The sequence below is a fragment of the Grammomys surdaster genome, unplaced genomic scaffold (genome assembly GCF_004785775.1).
Source record: "Grammomys surdaster isolate TR1022 unplaced genomic scaffold, NIH_TR_1.0 206, whole genome shotgun sequence".
Lineage (NCBI taxonomy): Eukaryota > Metazoa > Chordata > Mammalia > Rodentia > Muridae > Grammomys > Grammomys surdaster.
Window position 1 is genome coordinate 8,549,693 of NW_021604651.1, and position 21,773 is coordinate 8,571,465.

The window sequence follows — 21,773 nt, forward strand, 5'->3', positions numbered from 1 at the left end:
TGCCCTCTGCCCTCTGCCCTCTGCCCTCTGCCCTCTGCCCTCTGCCCCTGGGATTGAAGGTGTGTGCCATCACCACCCAGCAGATTAACAATTCTTGAATTGACATATCAGTACTCCTGCTTCTACCTCCAGACTCCTGGGATTATAGGCCTTTAGCATCATGTCCATGGGTTGTTTGTTTGTTTGTTTGTTTTTAGGTTTTTCCAGACAGGGTTTCTCTGGCTGCCCTGGAACTCACTCTGTAGACCAGGCTGGCCTCGAACTCAGAAATCTGCCTGCCTCTGCCTCCCAAGTGCTGGGATTAAAGATGTGTGCCACCACTGCCCAGCTCCATGTTATTTTTTTAAAAATCATATTTAGAATGCTTCTCCCCACTTCATGCTGAATGTTAAATCAAAGGGGCATGTTGTCCCTTTACCAAGATGCTGGCTGCCTGGCCTGTGTGCACTCTGTGTGTCTTTCTAATAGATTTTTGTAGTATTGAAGTTTGAATCAAAGGTCTCAGTGCTATAACACTGAACTCTATCCCCTGCCCTTTCCCTTTTTAAAATTATGTCACTTATTGTTTGTTTTGACATGGGGCTCACATGGCACAGTCTGGGGAACTTGCTATGTAGCCAAACAAAGCCTTAACCCCCAGGTCTCCTTTCTCCCTCTCAAGTAGTGGGATTGCAGCAGTTCCTTCCTTATTTTGAGACAGGGTCTCACTAACTTGCCCACACTGGCCTTAAGCTTGTTGTGTAGGCCAGGCAAACCTTGATCTTGCAGTTTTTTCACCTCAGCCTGTGAAACAGCTGGGTTTACAGGTCTGTATCACCAGGCTGGTTGGTGTTGGCTGTGTGTGTGTTGACGGTACCCTGACACAGGTGTCACCACTCACAGAAACTTCCCCATGTCGTGAAGAGCTGTTCCCTCTGGTTTTTGCCCTTTCTCATTCTCTCTGCATCAGCTTTCACATAACTAGTTTCTCCCATGGTTAGCAGTGAGCAGCAGCATTTGTTCTGTGTGCTTTTCTCTGCCTTATCCAGCAGGGGGAGAAGTATTACCAGCTTTTCACACTCCAACTTGAGGCCAAAATCACCAGCTTCATTCAGGCCAGTTTAAGCCCCCTTTCTATCTCTAAATAAATCACCATATCAAGGAAGATTGACATACACTCGCTGCATTAAACTAATGATGGCTGCCTTTGGGTGGGAGGATCTGTCCTACTCAAGGTGCTTGTTTGGTGTATGTAGAGAGATGGAGTCTCCATCTGACAGGGAATAAATAAGGCACATGGTAAACTATCTGAGTGCCAAGTAGGGTCAATGTTATTCCTCCATGTCTGCTTCAATGTTAAATTGGCCTTTTCTTTTTGTCTCATTAGCAAATTGTTTGCAACAGAAAACTATTTGGCAGCGGTTGATGCATATAATTTAGCCATACGATTAAACTGTAAGATCCCATTATTGTATTTGAATCGGGCTGCTTGCCATCTCAAATTAAAAAACTTACACAAGGCCATTGAGGACTCTTCTAAGGTATGTATATTTCTCTGTTTGGGTGTGTAGTGTATATGTTTATATATTTACTTCATTTAAAAATACAATACTTTGGGGCCTGGAGAGATGGCTCAGCCGTTAAGAGCATTGACAGCTCTTCCAGTGAACCCAGATTCAATTTCCAGCAACCACATGGTAGCTCACAACTGTCTGGAACTCCAAGATATGACACCCTCACATAGATATACATGCAGGTAAAACACCAATGCAATATATATATATATATATATATACACACACACACACACACACACACACACACACATATATATATATTTAAAATTATGGAGAGCCAGCTATGGTGGTTCATCAAGAGGCTAAAGGAAGAAGATCATTTAGTTCAAGGCCAGGCAAATTCCAGCCAAGATTGCAAAATGAAACTGTCTCAAAAGATCATATGAGACAAATGTGTGCTCAATTCAGCAGCACATATGCTAAAATTGGAATGATACAGAGAAGATACATGGTCCCTGTGCAAGGATGACACAAAAGTTTATAAAGTATTTTCTAATTTTTTTTGAGTTTCCATTTTGAATGTGTTTAGACTAGTAAAACAATAAACTACTGATGTCTGAAAAAATTGTTATAGAAACTAACATGTTCAAGATCCACAGGGACAGAGGGGGTTGGGCAGACATTTGCTAGGCCTTCTTTATTGGTTTGAATGATGCTCTAGGATTTAGCACTTAGCCTAGTAGGAAAGCTTCTGCTTAGCCAGTGTGAAGTGCTGGGTTCTGTACCCAATCCCCTCCCCCAGAAATTGAATGCTAATCCCTTCTGCCTTCAAGGTAAATGGTGCACGCTGAGTTCTGTGTAGAGGATAATCTGTGTCGAGAAAGCAACAGCCATGCTTTCTGCTTCCAAAGAGAAACATGCTTGTTTCAGAGTGAGCAAAAGTAAAAGAACAATCAGCAAGGAGCAGACAGGAAGAGAAGCATCAGATAGTAAAACACCATCACATCAGGCACTGACAATGTCCTGGAGCAGCCATTGGGGAAGTCCGACTGAGATAGTCATACTGGGGGTCCTGATTGAAAGGTTTCTAGGCATAGACTTTGCTTCATGGATGAGCTTCCGTTTCCTCCTTCCCACTGCAGGCCTTTTTATACTGTGTGATAAACAATAGTTACCTCTGCTGGGAATGGCTCACTCTGAGAACCAGCCATTCTCAGGGGTGCTGTGTGTTTAATTACAGCCTCAGCTCTTAGCTATTTTCCTTCTCGCGGTTAGAGAACCTGACCTAGGATCGTGGAGTTTTGGGAGATCTTGAAATACACATGCTTGAGTCAGCTCTCAATATGTGCAGATAACACATGGCAATTTACCAATATAACCTGCTGGTCTGAACTGCCTAACATTGCCTAATATTGAACAGGCTTTTAGTTTGCCAGTCTATGCCAGGTAGTGGTGGCATACGCCTTTAATCCCAGCACTTGGGAGGCAGAGACAGGTGGATTTCTGAGTTCGAGGCCAGCATGGTCTACAGAGTGAGTTCCAGGACAGCCAGGGCTATACAGACAAACCCTGTCTCAAAAAAAAAAAAAAAAAAAAACACAGAAAAAAAACACAGAAAACAAACAAAACAAAAAGTTTGACAGTCTATACCTTAGCCTCCCTACAGCTGGGATTATAGGCATGTGCCAGCTGTTTGATTTGTTTGTACTTTAGTGTTTTGTTTATTTTTGAGACAGAGTCTCGTTTAGCCTAGACTGACCTGGAACCTAGTATGTAGAGAAGAATGGCCTTTCACTCCTGACCCTCAAAAAGTGCTAGAACTGCAGGCCTGTGACTACACCCAGGTTAATAATGATCCGGGTAGAGGAGTTATAGGTGCAAAGCATTATGTCTGACTGTTTTATACACACACATGTAGTATGTGTGTGGATGTGTGTGCATGCATGTATAGTGGCAAGAGGTCAGTCTTGGTGGTGGTCTTCAGGCACTGTTCATCTTATTTTATTTTCTAAGGATTTATTTTTAATTATGTATATGTTTGTGTGTGGTGGTGGGATGGGTGGTTATTTTCACATGAATGCCCACAGAATCCAAAGGATGAGACTGGATTCCCTGGAACTGAAGTTATAGACAGTAGTAAGCTGTCTAATGTGGGTGCTGGAAACTGAACTCAGGTCCTCTGGAAGAGCAGCCCATGCTCTTAGCCTCTGAGCCATCCTTCTAGCCTCACACTTGCATTTTGTGTTTGAGTTTTTTCTTTTTAATTAAAGTATAATTATATAATTTCCACACTCTTTCTCCCTTCAGTCCCCCATATCCACTCCTGTACCATAGACTCATTCTTTAACTATTACTTCCCATGTTTTTGTTGAATCAGGGTCTCTCACTGGAATCAGGGCCTTGCTGATTCAGCTAGGCTGGCTGGCCTGCCAACCAGCCCTAGGGCTCCTACTGTCTCTGCTTCCCAGCATGGACATTAGCACACTCCGCCATGCCTGGTTTTTTAATGTAGGTCCTGGGGTTCCAACACAGGTCTTCAGGTTTGCAGAGCAAGCACTTTACCCACTGAGCACTTTACCCATCTCATTAACCCCTAATTATATACATTATTTGAAAGGCACTAGAATTATTGACACCACCTGTGGCCGACAATGCCAAAGCAAGAATAAAGGCACACATCCGACGAGGGACAGCGTTCTGTCGACTAGAATTGTATGTTGAAGGTAAGAGACTGATGGGGGCATTGTGTAACTGTTAGGAGAGTGATTTCATTGCCTTGCATGCATGAGGCAGTTAGATCCCCAGTACCATATAAACTATGTGTGGTGGCACACACCTGTAATACCAGCACTTGGGGACTGAGGCAGGAGATCAGAAGTTCAACATTGGGCTGGTGAGATGGCTTAATGGCTAAGAGTATTGACTGCTCTTCCGGAGGTCATGAGTTAAAATCCCAGCAACCACATGATGGCTCACAACCATCCGTAATGAGATCTGATGCCCTTATGGGGTGCCTGAAGACAGAGTTACAGTGTACTTATAATAAATAAATAAATAAATAAATAAATAACCCTTTGGGCTGGAGCGAGTAGGACCGGAGCAAGCAGGGCCACAGTGCGAGGGAGAAGGAAGGAGACTGGGGGTGGGGGTGGGGTGGGGAAGAAGTTCAAGGTTGTCTTCAGTTACCTATCAAAATCAAAGTCTTTTAAGCTACAGGAGACCCTGTTTTAGAAAAACAAGAAGTTGTCTAGATAACAGGTATTTATGAAATACTTGCTTTATTGATTATCATTGATATGTCAATACAGGCTTGCAAGATTATGAAGCTGCACTTAAGATCGACCCAGCCAACACAGTTGTACAGAATGATGCAGAGAAGATTCGGAATATAATTCAAGGGACAATACTGAGGTCTCATGAATAGAGGCAGCTAAGTACAGGGGTCTCTGCAAGTACTCCAGCTCTGTAAAGCACAGAGAGTCTTTGAAATAGCAGTGCCTAAGGAATCATTTCCAATGTGAAAATGGCCTATCTCTCACTGCCTTTGATCCCAGTACTGGGAAAGCAGAGGTAGGCAGGTCTCTGTGAGTTTGAGGCCAGTGAAGAGCTATACAGCAAGACCCTGCATCAAAGGAGAAAAGAAAGCACAAAGAATGGGCTGTTTGAAACCTCAGTCTTAGTACAGGACTTTGACGTTGCTGGCCTGAACTGCCTGGGCTCTTGGAATTATCTGTTGCTGTTGGCGTTTCCAGGATAGTATTGAGGAATCAACAGAATAGAATTTCCACATATAAGATTGTGCTTATAAAGTATTTTTATTATATTAAATATAGTATTTCATTTTGAATGATTGGCTTTGGTATAATATATAGAAAATTTTTACTCACTTATGGATACACATAACCCTATTTTTTCTTTATATTATTTGTTGTTTGAGGCTAGACCAGTTAGAGTATAATATGTATTACATACCAACCCTGGGTCTGCTGGGTAAAAGGATGTAGAACTCCAGGCTAGTTTGGGCTACACAGTGAAACTGTCTCAAGAAAAAGTGAAGAAATAAACAACAGAAAAACAAACAAACCAAAAAAAACCCAAAAAACCTTATTTTTTAAAGAGATTTATTTATACTTAATTTTCTGTGTACGAGTGTTTAGCCTGTAGGAATGTGTACCATGGTTGTATGCAGTGCCTGCAGTGGCCAGCAGAGAGCATCAGAACTTTTGGAACTGGAGTTGCAGACAGTTGTGAGTCACTATGTAGGTGCTGGGAATTGAACCCAAGTTCTCTGGAAAAGCAGCCAGTGCTCTTAACCACTGAGCCATCTCTCCAGTCCCTAAACCTTATTTTGAACTTAGTTATAGGCTGTTGCTGAAAACAAAACTGAGCAGGGTGTTGTGTATGCCCTGAGTCCCAGCGCTCCTGAGTAGGAACTAGAATGAAGACGCCTACTTCCAGGCCAGCTTGGGTCACATAGCAAGACTGATTCTAAAACAAAACAAAACAAACCAAACAAGCAAACAAAAACTAACCTAGGGCCAGTGTTGTGTTGAAAGGCAGCTCATGTCCAGATAGACCACACCAGGCCAAAGCAGTTCCATGTGGCATAGGTTTTATTAGGAAAGACCAGTGACAAAGAGAGGAGAGAAAGACATGGGAAAAAGGGTCAAAGGTTGGGGAAAGTTTGCTTTTTTTCTAGGCTGTGACTTAGGCTGTTTGCAGGTGAGTGTGAGAAATGGGCTCTGGGAAGGTATGCAGGGTTGTCACGGCAACAGATGTCATCTATGTGTGACATTCCTAAGTTTGGAGCTGGTTTGGATACCAACAGCCAGTGTGATGGCTTAGTGGTTAAGGACACTTGTGGCTTTTCCAGAAGACTCAATTTCAGTTCCCAAATCCTATATTAGGAGTCTCACAGCCACTGGGAACTCCAGCTTCAAGGATCCCATGTCCTTTTTTTTTTTTTTTTTTTTTTTGGTTTTTCAAGACAGGGTTTCTCTGTGTAGTTCGGGCTGTCCTGGAACTCACTCTGTAGACCAAGCTGGCCTGGAACTCAGAAATCCACCTGCCTCTGTGCTGGGATTAAAGGCGTGTGCCACCACGTGTGACCTGCCCGATGTCTTCTTTGACCACTCTGAGCACTATTGTAGTTGCTTTTGGGTGTCCTGTTTGGGGCTTAATAATAAAGACACAAAGACATCTTTTATAGTATAAGCCTTTTATAGTATAAGCCTGTTAGCCTTTTTGCTGAGGGCAGTTTCCTGAGCTAGTCATCCAGATTCAACAACTACCCTACCACATCTCCACCATGTGACTCTGTGGATCACCAGCTTCCTCCCTCTCTGCTCCTCCCCCCTTCCCCCCCCCCCTTCAGCCTTCAGTTCATCAAAAACCACTCCTCCTTCCTGATAGTTTATTAGCATAGTGGGAGTGGTTTCACAGTTTACTCACTCTGAACCAATCAGCGGCCAGACTATGCCCAGTCTCTTAATGTGGTCTTTTGGGCAGATTGAGAGCTATGTCATCTCCCCTAGGATAGCTTGCCTTTTAACACAATAGTTATTCTTTTACCTGTTTTTTAGGTGGGTAAGGAGGCACTATTTACGTATAGAAAGCAGTCTTGTGGGTAATAGAAATGACAATATCACACTTCAGGCACAGCAATTAACAACTGAGAATACGTGGACACACATTTACACTGATACAATATATGTGGGTCTAGGTTATACCAACAGAGCACAAACTTACATGGTACAAACACACGCAGTAAAAATAAAGCTTAAAAAATTCATCCCAAGGGCTGGAGAGATGGCTCAGCGGTTAAGAGCACTGACTGCTCTTCCAGAGGTTCTGAGTTCAATTCACAGCAACCACATGGTGTCTCACAACCATCTGTAAATGGGATCTGATGCCCTCTTCTGGTGTGTCTGAAGACAGCAACAGTGAACTCATATAAATTAAATAAATAAGTTAATTAATTAAAAAGAAAAAGAAACAGTAGGGTTAAAAAAAAACTCTCAATCCTAGTCAAGACTCAAGTAATTTCCTGCTGGGTTGGTGGGTGGCACACGCCTTTAATCCCAGCACTTGGGAGGCAGAGGCAGGTGGATTTCTGAGTTTGAGGCCAGCCTGGTCTACAGAGTGAGTTCCAGGACAGCCAGGGCTATACAGAGAAACCCTGTTTCACAAACAAACAAACAAACAAATCCAACAACAACAAAAAATTCATCCCAATAAAAGTTAAAGCAAATTTAGTTTGCAGATTTTGATGTTTTGAGACAGGGTTTTACTTTATTTATAGTTCAATCTAGCTAGAATTCATAGTGGTCCTTCTGTTTCAGCCTTACCAATGCTTGGTTTACAAACAGTTACTATAGCCAGGCAGTGGTGGCATATGCCTTTAATCTCAGCACTCAAGGGGTGGAAGCAGATAGATCTCTGTGAAGGTTAGAGGCCTGTTCTACAGAGCAACTTCCAGGACAGCCAGGGCTACACAAAGAAATCCTGTCTCACATAAATAAATAAATAAATAAATAAATAAATAAATAAATAAATAAATAAATCCTGGAGCTGGGTATGGTGTGGTGATTCACACCTCTAAGTTCAGGAGGCTAAGACAGAGATGAATCATCTCACTGACCCCTCTTTACTCATATTTGGGGGACTAGCGTGGTAGAAGCTATATATCTCAAGGCTGGTCTTGAAATCATGTCAGACCTCCTGCTTTAGCCTTCCAAGTATTGGGATTTTAGGTGTGGGCTACCATGCCCAGCTAAATGATGATATACTTCTTATGCTTGGCTTTTAGAGGTAAGGCCTCACTCTGTACCTGTGGCTGGTTAGGAACTCCCTTTGAAACTCAGCTGGCCTCAAATTTGCAATCCTCTTGCCTCAACTTCCTGAATGCTGGGTTCATGTGAACCACCAGGCCAGGCTGCTACGTTTTGTTGTCTTAGTAAGTATACTTAGTATCATGTGCTATGATGAAAGTCCCTTGCAGCTTAGTGGGGTTCATATACTTTGGAGTGCTAGCCAAGCACTCCACCAACTAGGCCAAATGCCTGGCCTGAGATAGCCTATTATTGAGCCAAACAGGAGTGATCATAGCCCCAAAACAATGATTCAAGTGGCCCCTGTAGTGGCTATTCCTGGTTGTCAATTTGACTATATCTGGAGTGAACTATAATCCAGAATTGGAGGGCTCATCTGTGATCCAGATCTTGAGGATGGAAGACACAAGTTTCTGACCTGGATCTTGGCATGGAGATCTTGAGGCATAGTGGCCATTAAAAGCTTAGGCCCAGGCAAGGTAGTACTCGTCTTTAATCCCTGGAGACTGAGGCAAGGAGATCTCTGAGTTCAAGATCAGCCTGGGACAAAACAAGTCCCAGATCCAGGTGTGGTGGTACACACCTTTGCTGCTGGAGACCTATATAACATTGGAAGAAGGAAGATTTCCTTTTTTTTTTTTTTTTGGTTTTTCGAGACAGGGTTTCTCTGTATAGCCCTGGCTGTCCTGGAACTCACTCTGTAGACCAGGCTGGCCTGGAACTCAGAAATCTGCCTGCCTCTGCCTCCCAAGTGCTGGGATTAAAGGCATGAGCCACCACTGCCTGGCGAAGATTTCTTTTTCTTCTCCTGCTTTCATTTACTTGCCAGCACATCTGTTGGAACCTACTTCCACAGAAGACCAGCTGAAACAACTAGCCTAGTGGGACTGAAGAACTACTAGATTCTTGGACTTCCCATCTACAGCTTCTTATTGTTGGGTTAGTTGGACTAAACACTGTAGTAAGTCATTACAACAAATTCCCTTAATATATAGAGACATTTCATCAGTTCTGTGACTCTGGAGAACCCTAATACAGCCCTTAATAACATGCTTCAATGTGAAAAAGGTTTGAAGAAGTTTATAGTTACAGAACCAAAAAAGCCACAAATTCAGGTACTTTTCAATACACTGGTGGAAATGGCAGGTCACAGTAAAGCAAGGCTTCAGATGCTATTTGAAACAGGTTGTTGGAAACCAACGATCTACCGAGTTAATGCATTCCAAAGGTATGGCTACCTCATAATCATAGGATGTCAGGTCAGATACAGAGCTGGGGTGAATGGCTAGTAAGGGGACTAGAGACAGTCCCAAAGATTGTTTCTAAATCTGTAACATTCCAACTCAATCAACCTTTAAAATTCTTTTAACATGGGTGTGACTGTTCCTGGAAACTTTAGTTCACACAGTTGTTTGAGACAAGGGCTCACTGAATTGACCAGGCTGACCTTGACCTTGCAATTTTCTTGCCTCAGTCTCCTGAGTGGTTGTTATAGGCCTGTGCCACCAGACCTGTCTGTATTTGTGTTTGGGTAGACATAGGCAAGTTTATTGTGTTTGGGTAGACATAGGCAAGTTTATTGTGTTTGGGTAGACATAGGCAAGTTTATTATAATGTGGGGCACTCTCAGGTGGGTTTTGTTGTTTTGGAGAGAGCTTTACTACGTTATTGCAGGTCGCCCTCATGCCTGAGTCTGCAGAGCACCCAGGGCACCAGTGCTCTCCAGCATGCCCAGCTTTGAACACTGTTTTTAAGATTTATTTTTTTATTTTTAATTATGTGTGTGTGTGTGTGTGTGTGTGTGTGTGTGTGTACGCACTGGTGAGTGCAGATGCCTAAGAGGCCAGGGGCATGGAATCCCTGGGGAACTGGAATTATAGGGGCTGACAGTTCCTTCCCCTTCTCCATGGTGCTCAGGACAAAACAAGAGCAGTCTGTGCTCTTAACTGCTGAGCCATCTTTTCTGCTCCTGAACACGTGTATGTTTGTATGGTAGGGTCCAGTGGTTTACATCTGGAGGCTAAGGTGGTTCTAGACTTTATGGAGAGTTCTAAGCTAGCTGGGTTACATAGTGAAACCCTTTTTCTAACATAAATAAATGAACAAGGTCACTGTCATTAACTTATCAGTTAATTTTTTTTATTTCTTAAAAGTATTTTTTAGAACATGTATTTGTATCTTTTTTACTAAAAGTTATTAAATTTCAAATAGGTTCAAAATTAGGTATTCTAGACTTAAAAACTAACATCCCCCAGGACATTTTCTCCTCAATTGTCAGAAGGATGTATTTTCATAGTGTATGTTGATAATTAGGAGAATCGACGGTTCTGGTTCTGTCAGGGCCAATATTTAGGCTGTTGTTTTGATAAAAGCCAGTTGCTCTGAGGTGCTCTGTGAACTCTTGCTCCTGTGGTAGGTACTTACAGGGAAAGAAGAAGGGCCTGGGTGAGAAGGCCCCATACTGGCTGGCATTGGTCTTGTACATAATCATCTGGGGTTTGGACAATGAGGTGGCCGTGTGTAATGTCTTGGGGTCCAACATACAGGAAAACACAGGGTTGCCAGGGTTCACACATGGAGCTGGTGGTCCAGGTCTCATTTCTGCATCCGAAGTCAAAAAAGTTTTCTTATCCTAAAAGGTATAAAAACAACCCTGAGTTATACAGGAGTGTACTTGACTTATCCTCTCAGCTTTTCTTGGATGTTTTTCTTTCCTCTTGCTTCTTCTTCTTCTTCTTTTTTTTTTTTTTTTTTTTTGAGTAAGGGTCTTACTATGTAGACCAGGCTGTTTCAGAACTCACAAAGATCTGCCTGCTTCTCTAGTGCTGGGATTAAAGTCTAGAGGCGCCATACCTAGCTCTTTCTCTCATTCTGTTAGAGAAAGTCTCAGGTGGCCCAGGCTTGCCTAGAACTCTATGTAGATGCAGATGACCTTGAACTTCTGATCATCTTCCAAGCAATTAGCATCACGGCATGGGCTGTCACATCTACCTATGTTTTACTTAATCTCTTAAATCCTTTGGCCAGTGCAACTTAAAAAAAATCACCAGAATTACAGGCTGTGCTGTTACATCATCTATGGAGGCCTCTGTCCTGAGCAGCCCTGCCTACTTCAAAATGTGTGCAGCTGTCTTCCTCTTACATGTCTCTGTCTCTTAGTGTCTGTGCTGCAACCTATACTGAATGTTTCCTAATAAACTCCAGCCTTGAATTATACTTAAGTCCTGAAACTCTGTGTTAGTCAGTAATCTTTCTTACCCAAGAGTCTCTGGAAAGAACTCACACTGCTTTATCTGGTGGAGTGTTGCTAGCTCCCACTGCTGCTGACATATTCAGTCTTTTCCTGGTTCTTTGAAACAAGAGTCTCATTCTGTAGCTCAGACTGGCTTTGAACTTAAGACACCACTCCTGCCTCAGCTTCCTGAGTGCTGGCACTGCAGCAGATTTGTGCCAGGGTGCTTTGCTATGAGATTCCTTGTACTAGCTCCAGAACACTTTTAAAACCTACACAGTTAAAAATGAGTCTGTGTCACAGCGTAGTTTACTAGTGTGAACTGATGTTCTCTAAAGAAGTACTGGGGTGACAGGGCTAGCCACCATTCCTGGATGCTTTTCTTATTTCATTGGTAACTATAGGGCAGAGTTGGCTCTGGTGTGGAACACATCTGAATCTCAACATTGAGATGAGAGTGCTAGCTCTGAAGCCAGCCTAGTCTTCATAAGGGATTCTGAACCAGTCAGGGCTCCAGGGTTACATCACAAGACCCTGCTTCAAAGATAGAAATAAGGCACCATGTCTGGTGGCACTTGGGAGGTGCCACGAATTTAAAGTCATTCTTGGCTACACAGGGAGTGGACTACATGAAACCCAGTTTCACAACAAAACAAAAAGCATACTGCATATGCAGTTCTGTGGTACAGTCTATGCATTCAATCCCCTGTACTGGAAAACAAAACGTCAAACTATAGGAGCTACTCACCCAGAAAGGCCAAGGTCCCTGGCTTTGTGCCAGTCAGAGACACAGAGATCTCTGTAGCAGATGACTTAATCATTTAGCCTTTTTCACTAGAGTCTATAGCTATCTTCCCTAAGTCTTTCATGTTTCCCCATTCTCTAACGTGCTCCAAGGCAGTAACCCTTCCTCACAGCCTTCGAAGGATGCCAGCTCTAGAGGGAGTGACCAGACCTGGTTGTACTAACAGAGGAGTAATCTACAGACGTTTGCCAGACCCCTAGCAAGGTGTGGTGGCACCAGAGGCACCCTGTCAGAGGTAGAGGGGTTGCTAAGAGTTCAAGAGAAGGCAGCTCTTGAATCTAATGCTTTCTGAGTTTCTCTCTTCTCTACATCTCTCTCCTTGAGTCTATTTCCCTTTCCTTTCTAGGTAAGAAGCTCAGGAGAGAAGCATATATACACTTAGGTATCTGCCCAAGTCTTTCCTTAGTGGGCAAGTCCCTCCTGGCCTCCAGGGTTCACTGTGGACTGCCTACTTTCACCTCCCACCCCAAACAGTGAACTTCCTGGAGAAATTAGAATCCTTTGGACTTCTCCTACAGTTATAGGACTGTAGACCTAGGCCACCATGCCCTGCTAGTCAGGTTCTGGTTAACATACCTGAGTTGTTTCTCAATCCCAGGATTCTTTTAGTATCTAAGTAAAATTCAGTTTCTGAATGTTAAGTTAAAAATCTGCAAACTTACAGGCTGAAGATGTGACTTAGTTGGTAGCATGCTTGCCTAACATATAAAGAGGCCCTGGGGTCTATTTCCAGCACCACATGAACTGGGCATGATGGCTCATACCAGTAATCACACAGGGGATAAGAAGGGTCCTCTCAGGGAGACAGGCCATCATGGGATACAGGAGGCCCTATCTCAAAAAAAAAAAAAAAGTCTAGAAATCAGAATACTAGAAAAGTGTAGTGTAAGGCAGGAACTTTCATCTAGATGTAACCCACTTAAAAATAGCTAAACACATCAACAAAACCCAAACCACAGATTCTGAGCTGCCTTGAAGGAAAAGTGAATAGAAACATTACAATACTGGATGAATGGATTTTTCTTCTTTTTTCTTCAAGATTTACTTATTTTATGTATATGGATGCTCTATCTGCATGCATATCTGCATACTATACGATGCCATCAGCATAGATGGTAGTGAGCCATCAAATGGTTGCTGGGATTCAAACTCAGGAACTCTGGGGAGCACACAGTGCTCTTTTTTTTTTTAAGATTTATTTTTTATCTATATGAGTCCCCTGCAGCTGTTTTCAGACACACACTAGAAGAATACATTGGATCCCATTACAGATGGTTGTGAGCCACCATGTGGTTGCTGGGAATTGAACTCAGGACCTCCAGCAGAGCAGTCAGTGCTCCTAACAGATGAGCCATTTCTCCAATCTATTGAGATAGGTTTCAATAATTACTTGGCCCCAAACTCATGGCAATCCTCCTGCCTTCATAGTGCTGGGATTCTAGGTCTGGGCCACCATGTCCAACCATACCAAGGACTTTCTTTGGTTATTACTATCTCCTTAGGTTACCGAGGGCTCAGTTTTCATCAAATCACCTTTGCTACTAGTGGCCCTAAAACTAAATAAACTTCAGCTCTAGATTTAATAATTTTTAAAAAGTCACTTCAAATAATCCAGGTCACCAGAAGCCTTATCTACTATCAAGTCAGGGGGACAATGCTATCTCCGTATATCTTTTAGATCTCCATTATATTGAGGTTTATAAATAATCAAAGTAAGTACCACTTTACCCCACTCACTGTAAAAACAGCTTTGTTATTTACATTTTAGCCTGTTAAGGAGTTCTAAGAGCAGAGTGTGGGCCTGTAATCCTAATACCTAGGAAGTAGAGGCAAGAGGTTCTGGAGTTCAATGCCAGCTACATAGAGAATTTGAAGTCAGCCTGAGTTACAGAGAAGCTCTGTCAAAAAATCACCACCCAAAACTCCCCTCTTACCTAAACAAAAACAAGGGGCTAGGGATCTACCTCCTTTGTAGAGGGCTTTCCTCTTATGTGAGGCTTGAGGTTCAATCCCTAGTTCCTGCAACACAAATATCAGAACTGTGAACTAGCTTTTGCCCAATATTAGCTTGTTGAATGGTTTCTTTATTATTTACTCACTAGCCAGATAGGGGACAGAAGAAAGTTAACTTTCTTCTGGTGTGAGTGCACTGTGTTCTTCTCCTATCCTTTTAGACAAGGCACACTATATAAGTGACATAAACATGAAGGTTCTAGGGCTGGGAGGTGTAGCTCAGTAGAACAGCGGTTACCTACTACGCACAAGTCCCTGAGTTCGAGCCCCACGACTGCAAATAGATACGCAAAACAAAAACCATCCTGGACAAAAGATCATTTGCAGTGAGGTGCCTCTTTTACACCTTCAGAGTCATTATTCTGTGGATCGTGCATTTATACTTGTAAATACAAAAGCTTGGTGACTGACTAGGTTAGTGAGTGGGAGTAAATGGTGCCTCAAACACTTATTATGAATTTGACTTTCAAAAGCATCTAGCTCTGTGCTCAAACCCACCAAGTCGCAGTCTGTCTCTCTCGCCATCTTAATCTCTTCGGCAAAAGCAACTCTTTCCTGATAGTGAGAAGTATGGCGAAGGCATAGGGTCCAGTCTTCTTATAGGACCGATGGAAAGCAGCAACAAGGACGAAGCCAGAACGATCCGAGTCGCGTAAACTGCAATTTTTGGATAGAGAGATGGCGGATGAAAACCCTCAGTCTGGGTCCAGTGTGGCAGCCCATCTCCGTGGCAACCGGCTGCAGGCGTGGGAGCCCGGATGTTGTGGAGATCCGCGGTCGCCCCGCCCAGCTTCCGGCAGCCTCGGGGTGGCGGGCCGTAGGAGTCTTCGGGAGTCATAGTTCTTTCTCCTAGCCGTGAGCTGGCGCGAGACGCAGGAAGAACTGCAAGTCCCAGAATGCCTTGCTGTGCCTCGCCTGCCACCGCTTCCCTGCTGTGGACGCCCGCAAGCAGGTTGTTGTTTTTATGAGGCGTCACTGGCGTCTGGAGCGCGGACGCCGCCACGGTGACAGCTGGCGCGGTCGGGCGGAAGAGGCGCTGTCTTCGGGTAAGATCCTGGGGCGCAGGTAGGGCTGATGGGGTGGGAGTGAGGGGGCGCAGGCTGCAACTCGTGCCTTCGGGCTCAGCGCCGGGAGGCTTTCTCCCGGTGGACGTTTTGGTCCTCCGGCGACCTCCGGTGGAGGGCGCGACCTGGCAGGTGTTAGGCGCGGGTTCGCGGGCTGCAGCCTCGGGAGCTCGGAGCTGGGCGCCCCGGGATTCGGGTGCGGCTGCATCCATATGCTGAGTTGCCGCGTGCGTCATTCTGAGGTCCCAGGTGTCAGGAATAAAAAAGTGCTAGTGTGCACCCTACAAGTATACTCCTACTCAGCCCCGAAGCCGTTCCACCACCGCCCCCCGGCCTGTTCTTCACCCTTTCCCTCCGGGCCCTCCCCAGCGTTTGTCAGGCTGGCGGGCTTGTCCTAAGTAGCAGCTGCGCGTGTGTTTACCTTTCATTTGTCCCAACTCTGCCAGGAGCAGCGCCGCAGTTCTAGACCGCATCCAGCTGGGGTATTTTCCTGAGGGATGAACCATCATGCACTGTTCTCTCCCACTTTTGCTTTATTAGCTGTATGGGGCTGCTTGTACCTAGAATAGGCAACTAGTTTATTACTCTCAGGAGTGCCATGGGACCTTTCCAGCAAGGTCACATAATATTTGAAATGTCAGTACTAACTATCCGGCCTTAAAGTCTCAATATTTTTTCTTTCGCCTTTTTTTTTGGGGGGGGGGGAGGGGGGGGGTTGGTTTTTTTGTTTGTTTTTGTCTTTTGAGGTAGGGTTTCTCTGTATCCCCACCTATCCTGAAACTCGCTCTGTAGAGTTCAAGCTGACCTCCAACTAAAAAATCCGCTTGCCTCTGCCTTCTGAGTGCACCAACCAACTTTAAGACTCAATCTTAATAGGCCTAGGTTTCTCAGGGGATGTTTATCATGTATAGCTGGTGTGAATAGTTTGCTATTCTGACAAGCTCAAGTCATAGGGGAACTAAGAAGGTTGTGAGGGTGAGTAAATGCTTTTGGCTTTTTTTTTCTTGTTATGTAGTTCTGGCTGCCCTGGTACTAATATATCCCAGGGTAGACCTGGGAGTTCTCTTGCCTATGCTGCCTCGGCACTGTGATCATAGTTGGGTCGTGCTGAGCCTGCTGTAAATGCTGTTGTAACCCTGCTACAGTAAAGTTAGAATTCCAGTTGAAGGTGGTACCCTAGATATTTAGAAACTAAAGCAGGGGGAGTGTCAAGTTTGAGCAATATAGTGGAGACCATATTTCCGTATAAAAAGGTTGAGAATGTAGTTATTCAGTACAATACTTGCTTAATGTATGTGAGGCCCTGAGTTCAATCTCCAGGATGATCAAAACAACTCCTAGAACCAGTTTTGTACTGTAAACCAAAGAACAGACAATTATATTTACATTGGAGTTTTTTTGTTTGTTTGTTTGTTTTTTTTTTTTTTTGGTTTGGTTTGGTTTTTCGAGACAGGGTTTCTCTGTGTAGTCCTGGCTGTCCTGGAACTCACTCTGTAGGCCAGGCTAGCCTCGAACTCTCGAACTCAGAAATCCGCCTGCCTCTGCCTCCCAAGTGCTGGGATTAAAGGCGTGCGCCACCACCGCCCGGCTACATTGGAGTTTTAAGTTTAAGAGTTTTTGGTATTTCGAGACAGGGTTTCTCTGTGTAGCACTGGCTGTCCTGGAACTCACTCTGTAGACCAGGCTAGCCTCGAACTCAGAGATCTGCCTGCCTCTGCCTCCCAAGTGCTGGGATTAAAGGTGTGTGCCACCACTGCCTGGCAAGTTTTAAGGATATTTAGTTATGAAAGTGATTGTCTAGGATGTGAAACTAAACTGACCTCTTTTATGTTTTCTGGGGGGGTGCCACCACTTTTTTTTTGAAGGTGTGCTTTTGTATGTTTCACCTGCAAGTATGTAAAGACAACATGTGTGTGCAGTGCCTGTGGAGGCTAGAAGAGTCAGAAACTGTACTCTCAGCATTTGCTCTTAACCTCTGAGCTGTTTCTTCAGCCCTGGAGTCTTTAAAGATACTGTCTTATATAGCACAGGCCAGCTACCAGTTGGCTATGTAGCCTTGAATTCTAGATAGTCTTGCCCCTATTATCTCTGTATTCTTTAAGTAAGTATAACTGTCAAAAGTAAATGGGCTGGCAAGCTGTCTCCATGGGTAAGGGGACTCGCTGACCAAGTCTGCCATCTGAGGTTCATCTCTGGAACCCAGAGATTGGAGAGAACTGACTCCCATAAGTTGTTCACTGCCCTCTAAACACAAATGCACAGAGATGAGGCTGTGGGGTAGGTGTTGGGCTTAAAAACTAAAAGTAAATAAACAAGCTAGTGTAATAGCCTAGGTCTATTACATAGCTTAGGAGGCATAGGCAGAACAATTGGAAATTTAAGGCCAGTCTAGGCTACACAGCAAGATCCAGTTTCAAAAAAAAAGGACAAAGCAGTACATAGTCCAATCAGAATAGCTAGGCAGGTGGTGCACACCTGTAATCCTGTCACTAAGGAGGCAGGTCTTACCTCAGAAAACCAAATCAGAAAGTTAAAAAAAAAAATCAAAACAAAGGAACTAGAGGTATAACTCAAAGGTGGAGGCACTTGCTTACAGCTATCAAGCTGGGCAGCCAGAATTTGACCTCCAGGATCCAATCACATGGTGGGTCTGAGATTCCCACAAATTATCCCTTCTTCTGTCTACATACAAAAATAAAAATATAGCCAAGGCTAAACTAATGAGAGCTACTTCTCGTAAGGTTGATAATGACAAAACACATTCACTATTCCTATGAAGGACAGAAGCAGGCAAAGATGTACACTAATGAACTGTATAATTTTATCTATTCACACTGAATCTAACAAAAAAATTAAATATAGCTCAGATTATCAGACATATAAAGTCTACTACTTAACTATCTTCAAAAAGGGTCTGTTAGCTCAGGATGACCTTGAACTCCTGACCCTTCTTCTCACCTCCCATGTATAAGGATTACAGGCAAGCTCTATCACTCCAAGCTAACTTGCAAATGCTTACAAATAAACAAGTTGTCTTCAGTTGAGCATGGTGGCCCTGGGTCAGTGAATCAGAGACCATCCAAGGGTACAGTAAGACTGTCTCCTGTCTCTCCAAAAAACTTTTTTTGCATGTGGATTTATTAAAATAACCAAGATTGTCCATTCTAACCTGTCTTTTATGTTTGATATTTTTAGTTAACAACAGATCAAATGCTAATGCTTAATACACATGCTAAGAATTACTGTTAAGATGCTTTTTATTCTTTCCAGATAACTTGTCTTTTTCCCTTCTCCTCAAAATAATTTCCATTTAAATTCATACAAAATTTGTGAATTCAGTACAACTAGGATTGTGCTTTGGTTTCTTTTGTTGTTGATCAGTTTATATGTGGTTGAGTTTTTTTTTTTCCTTTTTTTTGGAGACAGGGTTTCTCTGTGAAATACCCCTGGCTGTCCTGGACTGGTAGACTAGGCTGGCCTCCCCCTGCCTCTGCCTTCTGAGCTTTGGGATTCTTTGTTTTGTTTTCTTTTATAAATAGGGTCTTCCTCTGACTAAGGCCTGGAGCTTGCTGCAGATTTTCTGCTTTAGCCTTCTGTGTACAGTCGTGAGCCAGCATGAGCCAGTCTTTATTGCTTTTTAGATGGTAGTATTTATAATTTGTTTTTTTAGGTTGTCTTGGTGGGGAGCTTTTCTCCACATTTCAGCTTCTTTTCAATATTTTCTGTCTTTTTTCAATATTTCTGTCTTTTACTTATGGTCTGTGAGTCTTGTGTGGGTTTGTTAACTGCCAAGTGGATGCTGGGAATCAAACCCAGGTCTTCTGGAAGAACAGTCAGTGTTTTTAATCACTGAGCCATCTCTCCAATCTGACTTGTGTTTGTTTAGTGTGATTAGGCTTTGGGTCCATCTACAGGATATAAAAAGCATTTGTACTAGATTAGTCTGTCTGAGCTACCAGATTCCACAGTGTAATGTAAGTGAAATTGTATTTTTAACTAACTTAAGTATTTTTATTTTTAAATTATTTGAATGTTAACTGTAAAAGTCCACATGTTGTTGTTGTTTGAAAAATGTCAAGAACGTGGCCATTGGGGCCATCACTGCCCCTTCTCTAGGTATTTATTCTTAGTAACAATCAGATTTGGCTAGATTAAGGCAGGTAAAAACTATGTTTTGGTTTCAGTGCTGTTTGCCTTACTTGGTTAAATAGGACCAAATCAATCATCTTTCAGTTTGAATTCAGAGATGGAGTTATTCCTGTAATATGTAAGGATTGCATATAATATATTTAGGGATTTTGTTTTATTTGGACATTTAGAAGGGTATTTAATGTGTGAAAAGCCATTGAAGAGTCAGGCAGTAGCATTTTCTGTGGAAGCTTTAGGAAGTCAATAACATGAGTTGCAGGTTTTCCTCTTTCATTTTGTGAGAACAAAGTCTGATTTTTTTTTTTTTTTTTTAGTGAATGTCACTGACCTACACAACTCTTGAGTTCATATTGTTGATGAGCTCCAGAGAACCTTGGAAAGGAAAACAGTGTTCAATGATCAACAAGTATCTGAAGTACCAAGTCTTTCCGTTGGTAAGCTGGAAGTAGCAGCTATGCACTTTCAAGGTAGCTTTGGGAAGAGGGTCTCAGGTCTTTATAAGTGATACGTGAAACTGAGCACAGGTCAGGGGTGTGATGGCAGTGCTATGCATATTCTTTTGGAGCATAATTTTGGTGAAGAATATCCAGGGCTTTATTTGTCTTCTAGATAGAGCTAGGTAGCATGTTTTAGTTTGAAAACCAGTTGGTTCCTTTCCTCACTGTGACTTTGTTCTTCTGATTAAAAGACTTGGAATTGTAAAGTGGTGCCTCTGCAGTTGGGCCTTTCATGTTTGTCTCATAGTTAGATGTGTTGAAGTCCTTAGTTTGATTTCATAGGAAGTGGCTTCTTTCTAATATTGCCCTTGTGAGCAGCAAGGCTATATTTATTGAGTCTGAAATCCTCCTGGCAGGCAGACGTGAGAGCCCTGGGTTGGGATGGAGAGATGCCTGCCTCCTCTTGGGAAAGTCAGTTATTGCCATTAGCATCTAACTCTGAGATTGACTTGAAGTTAGGTTAATTAATATAGAGCATTAATGTAAAGCAGTGTTTCAGAAATTTCTAAGTTCATTTGGAAGGCTTTACCAAAGTGATACAGGCATGTGAAAACAGATGTGTAAAATGTACTGTGATTGGGTATCTACTCTTGAAGTTAGTGGACAGTACAGGAAGGTCCACATCATCCCCCAGTGCTACTAGATGACAGTGGGAACTCTTCTCCCTTTTAACCAGATATAAACTAATTAAGCACAAACAAATGGCAACATGTATGTATGTATGTATGTATGTATGTATGTATGTATTAGCTTTTCTTTCAGTTATAGGTCATAACTATAAGAAAATAAGAGTAAATTTTTTTGTGAGAACATTTAAAAGAATATATATATATATATATATATATATATATATATATATATATATAGTGTGTATGTGGGAGAGAGACAGAGAGACAGAGAGAGACAGAGAACATACACTATTAAGATAGGAAACAAAGCCAGAACCAGATAGATTTTGTAAAATGATGAAATGATGATGCTACCCCTGGCCTCAGTGTAACAGGAAAGGCAGTGTGCAGCCTGCCCATCTTAAGTATTAGTTATCTAAAAGGAGGGGGTACTTTTTTTACTCTGTGGGTTCCTGTTTCTGGGAATATACAGGTGAGTGTATGGACATGAGAGGTGTTTGATCCCCCAGAAGCTAGAGCATAAGCACTTTTTGTAAGCCATCTAATGTAGGTGCTGGGTAATGTGAGTCCTTTGGAAGAACAGTACTGAGCTGTCTCTTCAGCTTCATTTGTTAACTCTTTTAGGCTTTTTCAAAATGAACAGTAACAACCCTGGATAGCCAGGACATTTCATAAGACTGCAGATAGCTGATGAAAGGGGGACCTCCCTGCTATAGCTGATTTCCCCTCGGTGCTTGAATCATTGTTTTCTCACTTTTAAAACAGATGTGGCTTAGACTGTTTACTTCAGATATCAGAGCAAATGTGGTTTTTGCTTCCTAATTTGCAGTGTTACATCATAGAAGTAAACTTACAGAGTAATGGTGTATTGCCACATTTATCTTGCAGAAATGATGTTCTAGATGAAAAGGTACGTTAGTGTATGTAGCAGGGGTACTTGGGTGGATGTACATGGGTAGAGTACATGGGTAGATATTATTTACTCTCTATCTATCTATCTATCTCTATCTATCTATCTATCTATCTATCTATCTATCTATCTATCTATCTATCTATCT

The 21,773-nt window shown here is 42.8% G+C and overlaps 3 protein-coding genes and 1 non-coding gene across 10 annotated transcripts in view; 3 read left to right on the plus strand and 1 right to left on the minus strand.

Moving 5' to 3' along the window:
- The window catches only part of Dnaaf4 (dynein axonemal assembly factor 4), a 14,968-nt gene extending 9,396 nt beyond the window's left edge, over positions 1-5,572 (plus strand). Inside the window, exons 5-7 of one of the 3 annotated variants that reach the window (XM_028771383.1) lie at positions 1,367-1,520; positions 4,114-4,219; positions 4,805-5,572. In XM_028771383.1, coding sequence (XP_028627216.1) covers positions 1,367-1,520; positions 4,114-4,219; positions 4,805-4,920 — 376 coding nt within the window. In that variant the 3' untranslated portion in view covers positions 4,921-5,572. The remainder of the gene's footprint in view (positions 1-1,366; positions 1,521-4,113; positions 4,220-4,804) is intronic. The other 2 variants (XM_028771382.1, XM_028771384.1) reach the window with 2 other exon arrangements.
- On the plus strand, positions 1,952-2,057 carry LOC114624453. Its single transcript, XR_003711927.1, has one exon. It is a non-coding gene; the product is annotated as a U6 spliceosomal RNA (small nuclear RNA).
- Positions 5,573-10,443: 4,871 nt separating the features above from the next.
- On the minus strand, positions 10,444-15,125 carry CUNH15orf65 (chromosome unknown C15orf65 homolog). Its single transcript, XM_028771412.1, has 2 exons — positions 14,875-15,125; positions 10,444-10,958 (listed from the first exon to the last, which is right to left on the minus strand). Exons 1-2 carry the CDS (start codon positions 14,899-14,901, stop codon positions 10,617-10,619), a joined length of 369 nt encoding a protein of 122 aa, XP_028627245.1. The 5' UTR covers positions 14,902-15,125; the 3' UTR covers positions 10,444-10,616.
- A 127-nt stretch (positions 15,126-15,252) lies between these two features.
- The window catches only part of Ccpg1 (cell cycle progression 1), a 31,792-nt gene continuing 25,271 nt past the window's right edge, over positions 15,253-21,773 (plus strand). For 2 of the 5 annotated variants that reach the window (XM_028771316.1, XM_028771319.1), the window contains exon 1: positions 15,253-15,422. The gene's annotated coding sequence lies outside the window, so the exon portion shown is untranslated. The other 3 variants (XM_028771315.1, XM_028771318.1, XM_028771317.1) reach the window with 3 other exon arrangements.

Bases quoted from the DNA above. Each gene is read 5' to 3' on its own strand.
- CUNH15orf65 (XM_028771412.1), bottom strand. From the start codon at position 14,901: ATGGCGAGAGAGACAGACTGCGACTTG. The intron at 10,959-14,874 runs GTGGGTTTGAGC...TATACCTTTTAG, and splicing joins GAGAGACAGACTGCGACTTG to GATAAGAAAACTTTTTTGAC.